Source organism: Lagopus muta, chromosome 13 (assembly GCF_023343835.1).
Source record: "Lagopus muta isolate bLagMut1 chromosome 13, bLagMut1 primary, whole genome shotgun sequence".
NCBI lineage: Eukaryota > Metazoa > Chordata > Aves > Galliformes > Phasianidae > Lagopus > Lagopus muta.
The window spans coordinates 6,628,116-6,643,501 of record NC_064445.1 but is presented as its reverse complement, the minus strand read 5'-3'; the positions used below and the strand labels follow the sequence as shown (position 1 = coordinate 6,643,501).

The 15,386-nt window shown below is 37.5% G+C and overlaps 1 protein-coding gene across 4 annotated transcripts in view; it reads left to right on the top strand.

Annotated features, from left to right (window-relative positions):
- Positions 1–15,386, top strand: part of PCDH11X (protocadherin 11 X-linked) — a 439,839-nt gene that overhangs the window by 307,241 nt on the left and 117,212 nt on the right. For all 4 annotated transcript variants that reach the window (XM_048959958.1, XM_048959959.1, XM_048959957.1 and 1 more), the window contains exon 6: positions 2,032–2,230. In XM_048959958.1, coding sequence (XP_048815915.1) covers positions 2,032–2,230 — 199 coding nt within the window. The remainder of the gene's footprint in view (positions 1–2,031; positions 2,231–15,386) is intronic.

The window sequence follows — 15,386 nt, the reverse complement described above, 5'->3', positions numbered from 1 at the left end:
ATCTTCCCACCCCTTTCCATCCTGTGCGATGAAGAATTGTTCTGTGCTCAGGTTTCCAGATTTCTTGGCTTGATCTGTTCCAGGTTCCTTCAGCTGCCAAATGAGGAAAAATCTAGCACTAGAAATTTGGTAAGTGTACAGAACTGCTTCAGAAAGCAGGACTGGAACATACAGTGTACATGATTGACAGAGAAATCATCTGAAAGAACACAATGCCAGAAAGAATGAATCAGCAAAATGCCAGATCTTTATGATCTCCAGAATGAATGCCAGAAAGAAAGATCAGCAAACTGCTGATCTACACTGCATTAATCAGTGGTATGCAGCAGAAAGGAGGCAATTGGTAAAAGACCATTAGAGATGGAGCTGGACTCTAACCCGAGCCCTCACCCTAACTTAGGACAGACTTACCAGTTGGCAAAGAAAATGTACTCTTAAAAGACAAAGGCAGTGGAACCTGGTGGAGATGTGAAATAATCCTTCATCTCTTCTCTGCGCTTTGAAGAGATCCACTGAATCTCTGTAGCAAGTTTTAAGCAGTACACAAGGAATCATGTGTGAGTATGTGTGTAAGGGAGAGCAGTAAGAAATATCAGAAAACACAGTACAGACTGAAATAATATGATCTGAAATAGACTAATGTGCCAAATACCAGAAAGATGAGTGGGGATAAGCAGAGCATGATGAATGAGACAGAAGCAGTGATTTATTTTGTAACAGGAAAGAGTCAGATTTGACATTAGAAGAAAACCTATCTATTAGTAATGGTGAAGCACTCAAACCAGTTTTCTGGGAAAGCAATGAATTTCTTATTGGTAACTTCTAAGAACAGTTTTGACTCGCATCTGTCAGGAATTACATAAGTGAAGTTGATCTTGGCTGTGCTGTGCAGCAGCTGTCGTGTGGCATACATAGTATTGCCACAGTGCAAGACATTTTGAAGAAAAAGAGGAATTTTGTAGCAAAAATTTCGTATACTTCATTGCATTCAACTCTGTGACCTACAAGTGACCAAATACCTCAGCATAGTGTATACTTTTTTTTTATCATAGCATGAAAAATACTATCTTCAGCAATTCTGGAATTGGACAGTTTTGCATTCCCTTTCAGATGGAATTTTGATTGTTTGTCTTTGAAATAAAGTTTTTATTAAGAGCATTTCAGATTGCTGTTCAGTTATTTTTGTGGTTTTCTTTTTTAATGTTAACATTGTGAGTTTTCAAGATACTCCTAGTGGATTTGGTTATTTTTTGCTTCTGCATTTTTTCTTTCAATACAGTGGTAGGTTTACATTTCAGTAAGAATGAAAATGTTGTCCTGTGCCTGATGCGTTAAGTCTCTTACTCTCCTGGCCCTTCCTTCAAGTCATTATCTGTGCTCCTTCCTGTGTTTCCCAGCTTCCAGTCTTTTACTGTTGTGATGCAGATCTATGGTATAATGGAAATCAAAGGGGTTGTAATGAAATGTCTGAAGCAGAGTAGTGGAATCTGCTTTCAATTCATTAATTCTTTCAATTCATTAATTTAATGGATGTGTAAAATCTATTAAAATTGTTTTCAATACATAAGACATGTTATTGTTTGTTCTTTCTCTGGCTTGGAAGAATACAACAACATTAGAAGTGTGTCACATTTCTTTCCCATTAAAAGCTGCTTCACGCTTTTGGGCCTAAAGAAAATGTTTTCTGAAAACTAGAAAACTGAGCGGTGAAATAAATTGAGCCTCAAAAACTGATTGAAATCTCCAAGTCAATATACAAAAGGCATCCAAAGACTTGTGAAGTCTGACAGAATCTCCTTAGTGTTTGGTGTCTTTCATTTTGCATCAGGGCTTACTTTTTAGAAAAGTAGTAAAAAAATACAGTGCTGTCAGGTGAAGCAGGCTGCCTGTTCACAAAAGCCTGAAATTGTGCAGAACTGTAGATAATGCGTCTTCAGCAGATAACTGAAATAATACATTTCCTAAATTGGTTGCATTAAGCAATTACTGATACTGTAGCGGAAACCATATAATTTTCTTCCTTCCTCGTAGCCTCAGCGCCGTGTCACGTTTCACCTACCAGATGGCTCCCAGGAAAGCTGCAGTGACAGTGGACTTGGAGACCATGAGCCCAGCAGTGGTGCCAGCACATCGCACCCGCTGCCCCTCGGCTTCCCGCAGGAGGAGTACTATGAGCAAGCATCACCCAACAGCCGGACAGAAGGAGACGGAAACTCAGACCCTGAGTCCAGTAAGTGACAAACTCTGGTCATGTTGGTCATTAAATCGCTTGAATAGCAGAAGAGGGCTTCCTTTTAGTCACTGATCAAAACTGAATGTTGATCTGAACATAGCCAGAAAGGCCTGTATTTCTAACAATGCAGAGTAAGTTTGCCCACTTGAAAAGAAACGGTTTTGAGCTGTAAAGAGTTTATAGATTGCCTGGTATTTCTGTAAATCTGAGATGCTGTACACATAGGCACTTTCTGAAGATGTTAACACTGTTGCCTTTGCCGTTGAAAACACTGTTGTGAGAGACTTTATGCTGTCTTCTATGGTTTCATATCCAACATTTCTGCACACACTAGTTCGCTTCCAGAAGGAAGAACTTCTGGATGGCACTACAGTCTTTAAAAATAAGGGTTTTTTGATTTCTCTTTTGAGAGCGACTGTGGTATGTGGTAGATATCTCAAAGTTCTCTGCCATATGACTTAATTCAGCTGTTATCACAGGCTTTTTGTGACATGGAAAACAGGAAAAATCAAGGTTTGCAAGAGACTAGTCAGAGACCAATGTTGCTTTCTCCGACTTGACCTAATAGAAACTCTAGTGCACTTCGGGGAAACTGCTAATTATCCAGGGGCTCTTTATCTAGATTAAATTGAACTATGCTGTTGATGAAAAGACACCTGTAAGTATGGAAGCCTCTAAGGCCTTGTTAGAGACCTAGTAAGTGATTTGGAAATACATCTGTTCTGGGCAAAACTTGACCCAAAACGTGTATTACATCTGCTTTATTATATTTTGAAGGATGAATTAGTAAGTCCAGTGAGGTTGAAATAGCTCTGTGAAGTGTATCTCAGCAGTGGCAAACACAACATCCAACAGAGAGCATTACCTCTGACTCAGAGTTGCCTCTGACAAAGTCATCCTGGCTTTTGGAAATCATGCTGCTGTCCTTGTTGTGTGCTACTGGAGACCAGAATCTGAGGGATTTGTCTGCATGAACGATGACCTCTCTGTTTTACTTCTAGTTCAGTAACTATTAATTGCAGATCCTAATGTTAAGACTTGAAAAACTTTGCGAAATTATGATTCCTGAAGTAATGCCAGAATATTTTTTTTCTAAGTTGAGAGACAACTGACAAGAACAAGCAGAAGTAGTGAAGTTTTTGCTTCTGTTTCTGCTCACATATTTGAGGATGTAATATACCCATAAGAATGTTCTAGTCAGTCAAGCTGTATTTTTCACAAAATGAAAATCTAAGAGGCTACATATATATCCCAGAAGAAAGCAAGTTTCACATATGTATTGTTTGATGTCTTTTCTATGCATGCACATGATCTAAACTTCCTTTCCAGCTCCTTCTTCCTTTTATTCTTTGTAACTCTTATTTCTGATATGTAAAACATACAAAGAATCAGCATTTGGGTCATCTCATGCATAGCGTGGGGTGCGTGGGAATTGTTAGCAGAGGAATGTGGATCCTGTCTGGCTATATAAGAAGAGGCTTGGGTTTTGGATTTGCCAGTGTGTTGCAATTTCAGGAGAAATAGGGTTCACAACTCTTCTAAATCGTTGGCCTAAAACCAATACATCTGAATCTCATTGACACATCACTGTACAGGCACCTGGTATCTCTTCAAGTGTGAAAACTGAAGAAAGTTTAATCACCTGTCTAATTATCTGATAGCTTAGTTTCAGACTTGAAATCACAGTTTAATTAGCATTTCTTTTTCATGAAGATTTTTTTGCCTTTCTAACTTGCATCTTTTTGTATCAATTTAATTGCCACTATATAACATGATGCTTACAGTATGTGAAGTGTAGTTTTTAGTCCTTTTTTTTGTTTGTTTCTTGCTTATATTAATGGCAGCAACTAGTGGCAGAAAAACATGGATGTATAAATGGATATCTCTTATCTGCTTTCATAAATTTAACCAAGAGATAAAAGGAAGACCTGTGACATATTTATATTCTGTACACTACTGAAAATTGACATACTTTTACAAGGTAAGAGCATTAGCAATATTTTGTGTACCAGTCTGTGAAATTGTTCAGACTGAGCTTTGTTTCAATCATCAATGCATGTGTGGCAAATTTAGTCAGTAGTGGAAAAAATGAAAACGATTCTGACCTGATGTAGAGCTAAGGAGAGAATGGTCAAAAGACAAACTGATGCACCTTCTCTTGTGGTAGCCAAAGCATGTGTATACCTGTTTGGCAAACTGGATAGAAGAATTAGACTGAGTGCAACTTGATTTTGTGCAGAAAAAAAAATATTTTTTTAAGCAGATCAGTTCTTCAGTCACATTTGCTACAGGGGACCTTACATGTGGCCAGCAAACAAGGCTGAATGAAAAGCTGGGGCAAAGCTTATCCTGGCTTTAAATCATCAACAAAGTTCAAGAGAATCAGTCTTAATTCTTAACAGTGGTAATCTATGGTTATTTAGCCACATACAAATGAGGTCTGCAGCAGAAATGTATGTTGATTATTGAAGATGACATAGTTTTCCTCCAAAATACAAGAAGCATTTTACCTTGCTTTAATTTTTGTAGAGGTTGATGAGGTGAGGTGATTTTTGTTGAGGTGAGCGGCTGATGAAGAATTATGATAATGGAACTAAAAGTTCAAAGCAGATTCAGTGCCTTCATGTGGTGGAGAGATTATATTTCTACCAGGGTGTCAAAACTGATAGTGTTGTACTGATTTTTCTGGAATTCCAAGAGAGAATGCTTCAAGAAAAATCTGTGCTCCTGAGCAAGTGGTGACATGATATGGCTTCTCCATTGGAACATGTTTGCAAGAAAGAAATCAAGCGATGCATAAACAGAAGAGACTAAATGGTATCATAAATCTCCCAGTATGGTACTAGATTAGCTCTGTTATCTAATTTCACTTACCCTTTCCATATTGGAACAAATGTAGATTTAATCTATATAGATTTGAGACCTAATAACTATTATTATGACATTAAGGTAGAGCATTAGTAATTAAGGGAAAGACATATTAATGCAAGATTTGAAAAATGTTCATTCCTTGTTAATGAAATTGTCATTAAAAGATGGGAACATATCAATGAAATATTCTACTATTTCAAAGCCGAGCATCACTAAAAATTTGGAGAAGGAGGTGTATATGATATAAGAACTGGCTTTTGCTAAGGATTTGGAGTAATAGCAGTGGGATGAAGGCTAGTAGTTGAAAGTCTTTCTCATAGGAACTGGTGTATGTAACTAATATATAAATCTCCAGCTGAAAATGATAAAAACAACAGGGTATGACAAAGATAAACTATAAGTCACTAGTACCAAATGCACTGTGGAAAAAAAAATCCCAGTTTATTCCTAATACAACAAAAAGAAAGCAAAAGTGAAAAACAATAAAACCGACCAAGGCAATGATGATACCACAACTGGAGTATAACAAACAGAATTCCTTTCCAAGTTGAATAAAGGAGAACTCACTTGAGAAACAGGTATAAAGAATGATTTACTAGTAACAAGGGAATGGAACGTCTAGACACAGAAAAAGAAAATATTAGTTTGTTTAAATGGCAGAGTAAAATGTGGCTGAGAACCAGGACTGTTCTCAAATAATAGAGAATGGGGAAAGAGAGATTGTGGTGGCAGAATAAAGTACCTGTTTGCTCTATGGACTAATGGCACTGTCAGTAAGCCAGGATAGGTCAGACATTTTGAGATTTCATATTTGAGAACAGTAAGCAGAGAAAGAGAACACTAAGTGGATTCAAACAGGAGCTTGATAAATTTATGAGAGGAGCAAACAGAATGCCCTGTGTAACTGCAGCAAATGTATCCTGTTATCCAGGAGGTTCTCTTTTCTTTGTTCACAGTATAGAAGTTGTCAGCAAATGTTGGCCATCTCTGTTCAGCTCTACTCTGCTTCCAGCTCCTGGCTGCAAACCACAGTGTGCTGCTGGTGACCACACAGGCTGTTTGAGCCAAGCTGGTGGCCCTGTGGGAAGTTAGCCTTCATAATGATGTGCATGATCCAGTAAATCTCCCTGATGTTGTTATGAAGATGGGGCCAGCGCTGCTGCTGGCAGACAGCTGATGATAGGAAGCTTTCTATCCCTGGTGAAAATGGCAGCGTTTTTGGCTATACTGACTTGTCTGATAATCAGAAACACTGAAGTTGCTGAAATATGCTCTTTGAGCATCATGAGTAACTTTGCTCTGGCAGTTGGATTTGGGATCTTGTCCTGAGACACAAGAAAAAAAATAAAATTTCAGCATTTTAAGCATTTTGTTCCCTGCTTAAAAACTGACATAATTTTATGTTAGTTTGGGGGGGTTTTTTTGTTGCTTTCATGTGCTTTTCATTTCACAGTAAGGATGAAATCTAAGAGTATTTTAATTCCATCACTGCTAAACTGTAAACTCACTGTAGCACTTAACTGTAATTTGAGAAAAATAGTAAGACACTGTCATTAGTTAAGGATAATAAATTCTGGGCTAAAATAGATCCCAGTGTAGTAAATCTGCCCGCTGGGTGCCTCTACTTATGCTATATTGGGTTTTCCTATCCCTGTGGCTGTGTACTAATAATTAATTCTGAAAGTGCTGAGGTAATTAATCATTCTGAGGCAACAGAGTTTGATCCTCTACCTTTAATCAAATTAGCTTGTATGTAGATGGGAGTATGTAGTGGCTGACTAATTCTCTGCACCACTCTTTTGAAATGCCTACCTTTGTGATGACCTCCTGAGAGCACCACCATGAATCAGGTGCATGTCAGCCAATAGGATAGTCATCTGGTGAGCATTTGATTTAAAAGATGGGAAATGAGCAGAGATCAAAATCAGGATGTACTCAGCATTTACATTTTAAAGTGAAGTGCACCTTCATATAATTTTGGCATATCTTTGAAGGTACTAAATGTCTGAGGCTGACAACTGTGTATATTTTCCAGATGTTTTGGCAGTTTGTTCATAAAATCTCTATCTAATCATAATCACATACAATGGAGTAAGCCAACACCTGATCACAAGTGGTGTTTGCCAGGGTTTGCTATTAGAACCTGTCTCATTCAATAGATTTATTGATGACCTGGATGAGGATACTGAGTGCACCTTTAATAAGTTTGCAGGTGACACCAAGCTGGTAGGAAGTGTCAATATGCCTGGGGGTAGGAAGGCCTTACAGAGGAGTCTGGATCATTGTGCTGAGGCCAATGGGATGAAGTTCAACAAGACCAAGTGCCAAGTCCTGCACTGTGGCTACAACAACCCCATGCAACACTACAGGCTTGGGGCATAGTGACTGGAAGACTGTGTGGAGGAAATGGATCTGGAGTTTTTGGGCAATTAAACATGAATTGAATTTTGGTCAATTGAACATGAGCCAGCATTGTGCCCAGGTGGCCAAGAATGCCAATGGCATCCTGACATGTATCAGAAGTAGTGTTGCCAGCAGAAGCAAGGACGTGATCATCCCCTTTATTTGGCACTGGTGAGGCTGCACCTTGAGTACTGTGTACAGTTTTTGGCCCCTCACTACAAGAAAGACATTGAGGCCCTGGAACATGTCCAGTGAAGGACAACGAAGCTGGTGAGAGGTCTGTAACACAAGTCTCCAGGACTTGTGGAGGAGCAGCTAAGGGAATTGGGATTATTTAGCCTGGAGAAGAGGAGTCTCAGTGGAGAATTTACCACTCTCAACAGCTACCTGAAAGGAAGTGTGACGAGATGGGGGTCACCTTCTTCTGTATAACTCATGATAGAAAAAAGGGAATGACATCAAGTTGGCTCCAGGGGAGATTGAGCATTAAGAAAAGTTTCTTCTCTAAAAGAGCAGTCAGGCACTGGAATGGGCTGTCTAGGGAGGTGGTTGTCCAGGGAGGTGGTTGAGTCACCTTAGTGATTCTGTGATTCTAAAAATTTCTGTAGAACAAACTGTTATGAGATTCTTGATTTTTCTGATGACTGGAGATGGGAGGGGGGGGGGACAAGGTCACATTGTAGAAGTGAATTTACAGCAATGCAGGTGAGTGATTTTTTGCAAGTGGACTTTTACTTGTACCTAGAGACTGCATATTCAGAAATAATTCTACAATTTGGTAATTTGATCCCTGAGTGCCTGACTTAAGTATCATTAAAGCAGCTAGTGCAAAGGGGAGGAAATGGACAAAGTGAATGAAATAAAAATTACAATTGCAAAATATCCTGCAGCTCTAACTAACACACAGAGGACAACAGCACTATAAATACAGATAGTGATTTTTTTTTTTAAAAAAAAACCTTTTCATTCCAGTAAATAAGGAGCACTCTATATAAATTTTCTTTAAAAATAGTTATGGATGTTTTATTGATATCTGACTATGAAGAAAACCTTAATATACGTTTTCTACTTTGGGAAGATAAGGAAGATAAAATGCACATTTTCCTGGATGTGGTGTTTTCTTTCATGCAGAATCATGCAGTTGTTCTCTTTACGGCCTCACCAGCACTCTGTTGATCTTTTACACTACACACTGGGAAGAAGTAGTCCAGGCAGTAATGTTGTGTTTGTGAATGGCATCTAATAGCATTTATGATAGAAGTCAGCATAAAAGGATTAGAAAGAATAGCTCCACCTTACAGTTTAGAAATCAGTCATTTCTTGTGAAATAATAAAGAAGACTTTAAAACGTTTGGTTTTGTATTGTTGGTTTTTTGGTTTTTTCTATTTTAATAATAAATGAACTCTGACATCTGTAAATAGTGATGTAGTGGCAGACATTCTATAATACATATTTATGTTATCGCTCAAGCTGACATGGTAATGGGTAAGTCTATATATTTTTTTCTGTTTGAGGTTTATAAAAGTTTTAAAATACATTGCTGTGGCAGGCAGCCTGGCAGGACAGAGGTGGGTAGGGAAGTTTCTTCCCTCTACTTTTTCAAACTCTTCTTAAATCTGATTAGCTGTCACATTTGCAGTAAATAGAGGCCCTGAAGCTTGACTGGGTAAGTGGAATCTAATTTGGAGCACCCTGCATCTGGGAGTATATTAGGTGTTTGATGGTTATGATAGCTTGAAAAGTCACAAAGGGCACTGATTAAAATGGAAAGTTTATCTGTAATGTATGAAAGCTGAAGCCATTGATAGAGTTCCCTTCTGGTGACAGCTTTGAAGATGAGTGTATCCTACCTATCTTAAATCTAGTTATGGATGAGATAGAAGTTTATCACAGAGAAGCAGATCTCTGTGAGCAAAGCAATCCCTTATCTTGTCCACTGTGTTTGAAAATGACAAGTGAAGACCTGGCACAAGTGCCAAGTGACAACAGCAGTCATAGGGACTTCCATGTCACCCAGCTCGAGTGAGTGCTCCATCAGAGGGAAGAAGTGGTCTTCTTTTGATAAGCTTGCCTTTACTTCCAATTTTTCCTGGGCCACCCATACAGTAAAATAAGCTTAATATGACATCTGTGTTTCTCAGTTACATGAGACAATTCATTTCATGTCTTTCTGTCAGTCTTATTTTGTCTGATACTTTCACTGCTGCTTTTTTTTTTTTTTTTGAGACTACAGTGATGCAATCTGATTTCCTTTCTTTTTTTCAGTTTAAAGTGATCAGTAGCACCAAGAGGAGCATTTGGCTATATGAAGTGTTAAGACATTTGTTAGTGTTTAGTTCTTGTTTTAAAAATAGAAAAATAAAAAAAAATCCTTTTTTTTTTTACACTTTAAATTACTTAAACCATATGGAAAAAAAATGCACATTTATAATTGTGTTTGAAGTATGTTATTTTATTACTTGATTACAACTACTAATGTGCCTTAAAAATTAAGAGGAAGAAAGAAGATTTGCAATTGACTGTACTCTTGAAGTTGCAGTATTTGCTGAGACAAATCTCATCAATTCAGTCAATCTAGTGATTGTTGTCATTGTGTAGAGATGTGGTCCTGGATGAACATCCATTGATATATTTTTCTCTAAGTGGAATTTTGGTTACAAACTAAAAACAGTTAGAATTTTGTTTCAAAAAGCTCAGGTATACTCTCATTGCTGAATGAGTGAGATAATTTGCCTTTATTCTTCAAAGATCTTTTTGCCTGCTGGAAAAGCAGCATGTTTTTAACAAACTGCTGTTTTTGTATTTTTTGAGGTTATCTAATCTGCATTGTCATGCTTTTATTTTCTGGTTGCTTAGTAAACCTTAACCTTTCTACATTAAGGTCAAGAGAAGTACTTGTGCAAGCCCTGCATCAAGAGAACATAGGGCTGTTGGCAGTCTACGTACTGTTGATCCTGGTGTGATAATGCCAATTTTTCTTGAAGTCTCCTGGCCACTATTGTTATACACATTCTGAAAGATGAAATAAATGTCTGAGTTAAGCTGGAGAGATATAAACCAAATATTTATGGTGACAATTTTTGAGTGATTTTGCAAGATTTTTTTTTTTTTAATGGATTGTTTTACTCAGAATAAAATGTTATTCTATACTTATATTATGAAACCAAGTGACATTCTAATTGTTCACAGTTGGTTTTGGAGCTGTGTATATTCTCAATTTCAAAATAATTTCAGCCAGATGCTGATCTCTCACGTGTTCTTTTCATAACTTTCATCCTGCTTGCATGCTCTCTTGGTTATTTGTACATATCCATGTAAACTCACTGTATTACAGGCAGCGCTTTTGCTGTGTATTTGTGTGGCTCCGAGCACAATGCAGCTGCTACACTGATTTTTATGGTATAGTTGCAGTAAAAATGATCTCTAATACTTTCATAATATAAGTGGTGCTGATATATACAAACAACATATGCTATACTAGCAACACTTCTAAGTGCATATCAATTTTATTTTTTCTTATTTCATCATATGAAATTAGGTAGGTAGCTTGTTTTGTACTAGATCCCCTAAACCTAATCACGCTGTTAATAATGGTGTGGATTGGGTAACTCATCATGTTGTGGACAGGCAGGAGTGTTCTCTGAACGTGGAGATGTTAGCATGCACTAACAGTGCTGTGCAGTGCCATGGTGGGCCAGCATCATGCTGGTTTGATATGCAGTCACCTGTCTGTCAGATCAGCTGTTTCTCTCAGATTCTTGCAGTAGGAAGTTGGTTTAACCTTACCATGTAAAGTGTCTGGCAAATGTTCACCTGAATCTGTGCACATTACTAACACTGATTTGCTGATTTTATTTAAAAATTGTGTTATTTGTGTTATTTGTCTGCGATCTTAACTGTTGCAGCCTAAATCAAGTGATTTAGATGCGATAGTGAGATAGAACAGGAGCTCACAGCATCTTCCCTCTTTTTCTGCTTTGTGCTTTTAAATTTTTTTTCTGACATGTCCTGCTTTCAAACAGCAGTGCTGCAATGCTTCTTCAGAAACATTTTAAAGCTCTGCTTAAAGCCTTAGGTCCTCAAATTAAAATCCCCTCTAGATAGTCTTTGGAAACAACAAGTGATCCATTTGAAATGCTCCTTCCACACTTAAGGATTTGGATCTAATTCTGCCTTGTCTACTGTGTATTCCTCTTACGCAGAAAAACTCCGCTTCCTTGACATATCAGGAAGAACAATGGCACTGTTTCAGTAGTTGTTCTTTTGTCTGGTTATCTTGATTGACAGCCCAAAAATGTCCCAGAAGATGTGTCCTCTTTGGGATGAAATGTTATAAAATCCATCCCTCACTCACCTAATACTTTAACAGAAAGCAAACGTTTCTCTTACGAAGAAAAAGACTGTACTTGAGTCTCATACCAATCACACACTGAAGAACAGCTTGGAAAATGAAAGAACACCTCTGCCACTCTTCAGTAGTGTTACACATGAAGAAAAACAGTGGCAGTAAAGGGAGATTGGGTTGGTGAGAGAAAGCACTTTGAAAACTATAAAAGCAAAAACTGTTTTTATCATAATACAATTGATGTCAAAGCTCCTCTTTATTCACATGCTAATTTTTTTCACTGGGAATCAAATATCACTGATTACATATTCTGTTGGGGGTGGAGCTCCTATACATCTGTCTTTAAAATTAGCTTGTTAATTCTCTTTTTTGGGAAGATTGCAAGCATCTCTTTCCACAGGCCCCACTGACTGTCAGCATATCATCACTCTGACCTGCCTCCATACTGGAATGTATTCACATCATTGTGAAAAAGATCCGTGCCAGAGATCTGCAAATAAAGCTCATCCTTTACAATTCTTTGCTGAGTCGTGTGAATGGAAAGGCATTTAGATATGTCTCTATGTGGAATCTGAGTTGTATGATAATTATTTTAGCTGATTAAATTATGATTTGTATGTTCTAAAGGAGAGGAACAGTTGGACATCAGGTTGCATATCAAAATATCTAGTTTTCTGTTTAAGAATTCGTAATTGCAAGATAGCATTTTCCCAAAAATCTAACTAAGGTACTTTCTCTTCAATTCATTGTTATGCTTTTATATGACTCTACTAATCCACAGACTGATTTCAGAAGTGCAATGCTGTGAAGTGTTCTGGAGCTGGAAAAGGACAGTTCTTTTCTCTTTTTTTGTTTTCCCTTTTTTATTTTCCTGTACTCTTCTGATTGTTTGATAGAGTGAGGGCATTTCCGTGGAGGGAATTTGTGTCAGAATCATTGTGTGATTTCTGGCCCTTAATTTGTGTCAGAATGGAGTGGGTTGCCAGATTTGTGTCACAGCTTCAGAAATGATATTCTGTCATCCTGTAACTGGCACAATAAAAGAAAGGACTAAGGAAAGAGCTCTGACATTACTATGACTTACTTTTCTACTGGAATCAGCTATTATAATAGTTAGGAGGGCTCTAACATTAACACTTAACTGCCCAATAAACTTAATGAGTGCACTTGGTTTATGTGACAGTGTCTGCCTTTGTAACAAGAAAGCCAACTCACAAAATCTCGCTGCAAGCAGCAGGAGATATTCTATCTTTGAGCTAAGATGAGGCAAATACAGTGAGGCCTTTAAGGAGCATTTCAGAGTAGTGTTTGTTTCTCAGAGAGAGCATGCTGTGACAGGCATCTTGCAATCAGAGATCTTCTCACAGAGCCAAAGCAGTTGAAAGCAAAGGGAGAAAAGAGATTCACGTTACATAAAATTGCCGAGGAGACAGCTGTCCACATCATGATAATTCAGTGCACCAACACAAAAATCAACTACACTGCTTGACAATACTGGCAGAAATCCCAAGAAAAGCAAGATATCTGGGAGCAGGGAAAACAAGTAAATGCCCTAATCTGATTCAAGCTCCTGAGTTAGGAGTGAATCGTTATACTTACAGGAATTACAAAGCCTAAGATAACAGTGTAGTCAGTAGAGATTTCTTAATAGAAACTTTTAACTAGTTTTTTTTTTTTATATGTTTTTATAAATGCTGAATTCTAGGGTTTGTTTTGCTTCTGAAACGTACTTGCAGAAACTCAATCCTCCTTGGTACAATCTTCATTAACCTCTGCCATTAACTTTCTATTTCTAATCTGGTGGATTGAAGAGAAATTATCCCACTGTTAAGCAGATGTTTTCTGTTTTGTATAACAGCTATCCTTGCTGAATAAGGAGTGAGGACGCTATATATAATGGTACATTAATATTTCTTGTTAGAAAGTGCTTTACTGGCTGAAGAAACTCCTATACATAGTCACAGTCGAAAGTCGAGTAAAAATAGGAATCTGATAAACAGCTGTGCTGCACAGCTATTTGATGGAATGCTTTATCCAGTAACAGTTTCAGAGTGAATTTAAAAGAAATGGTAGCTGCTCATTCTATTTAACACTTAACAAGTCTGTGAAATGTGGATTGGTTCAGTCTTTATTCATGACCATGATAAAAAAAAGTGTTTAATTCTCTGACAGAGCTGCCATTTCTCCCATAATCTTTTTCTATAGCATCGTGGTGTGGTTGTGGTGTATTTTAATGCTACCGACTCTACCCTCACCATCTTAATGTTGTCTGAGAATTGTTAAAGAAATGCTGACCCCAAATAAGAATGTTGTTGTGATGTTCATGCTGTTGTTTATTTTTAATTTTTTTTTCCCAAGGTGGTCTTACAATCATTGCCCATTTCAGGAGGGCACCAGGCATGCAGCCTGAGGGGTTTGCCTGCCCCAGCCTGGTCCTTTGTACGCAGGCAGCATTGCAGACAGGGCATGTGATTGCCACTGACGTGTAGACACAGATTATCCACTGTATTATTCAACTGGAACTGGCATTACCTAAGTAGTTTTCTAGGTTATTTGGTTAGAATAGACTGTGTGTCAGAAAAGATCTTGGCTTTTTAGTCAAATGATTGGCAAGCTGAATTATAGGTGGCCTGATCCATGAATTTAGAAACCAGAAGCAGACAACTTCCTGCACTGGTAGACAGAAAGATTGTTCTCTTACCTGGAACACGGATGAAGCTCCAGAATATATAGTACAGTATTATGTTTCATTTATGCCTTAAAAATTGATTGCACTCTAAGCGTATACTGTAACTGTATCTTATTATTTACAGTGAATGAGAGAAACTGGATCAAACATCCTCTGCTAACCCTTCTGCTACTGCAGTGTAATTTTAAAATAAGCACATAAATTTTTATCCTTTGAAATAAGGAAAGGGGGATTCACAAAGAGACTTTTCTGGCCCAGAAGCTAGAAGGCAAATGGTGACCCAATCAGCCAGCATTTCTAATTCACAGCCACTCTGTCCTTTTCTCCTAGCAAATGCACTCTAATCCATAACCATGTAGCATGCTGAGGTAAGATGTTAAATACAAATAATTGCTTTTAAATAATAAGGCTAGAACACAATCCAACAGGAGCAGGTATCTCAAGATTAAAGATGGCATTTCTCCTTCAATATAGGCTATTTCAAAGGAAGAACAATATGTTTTTAAAAATAAAAAGCTATTAATACAGCATTAAAAAAATTGGAAATCTGATGTCATTGTGTACATTTCTAAATAAGACTTCTAAATAAGAATTCTGTGGGTGACCATTGCATTTTATTGAGAAAATTTGGCACATCTCTGATACAATTGGAAAAATCTGGCAAAATTTTAGCTTCTCAAATATACCTATGCTGGTAAGAATAATAACATAGAAAAGGACTAGCAAATTAAAAAGTACTCTTTTATATATATATTTGTGACAGTTTTTTACTAAATTATTTTTCTCAAATGCAGTGCAGTTAACATGCAGTGAGAATGTCCAGCTTCTTCAGTGACATTCATAT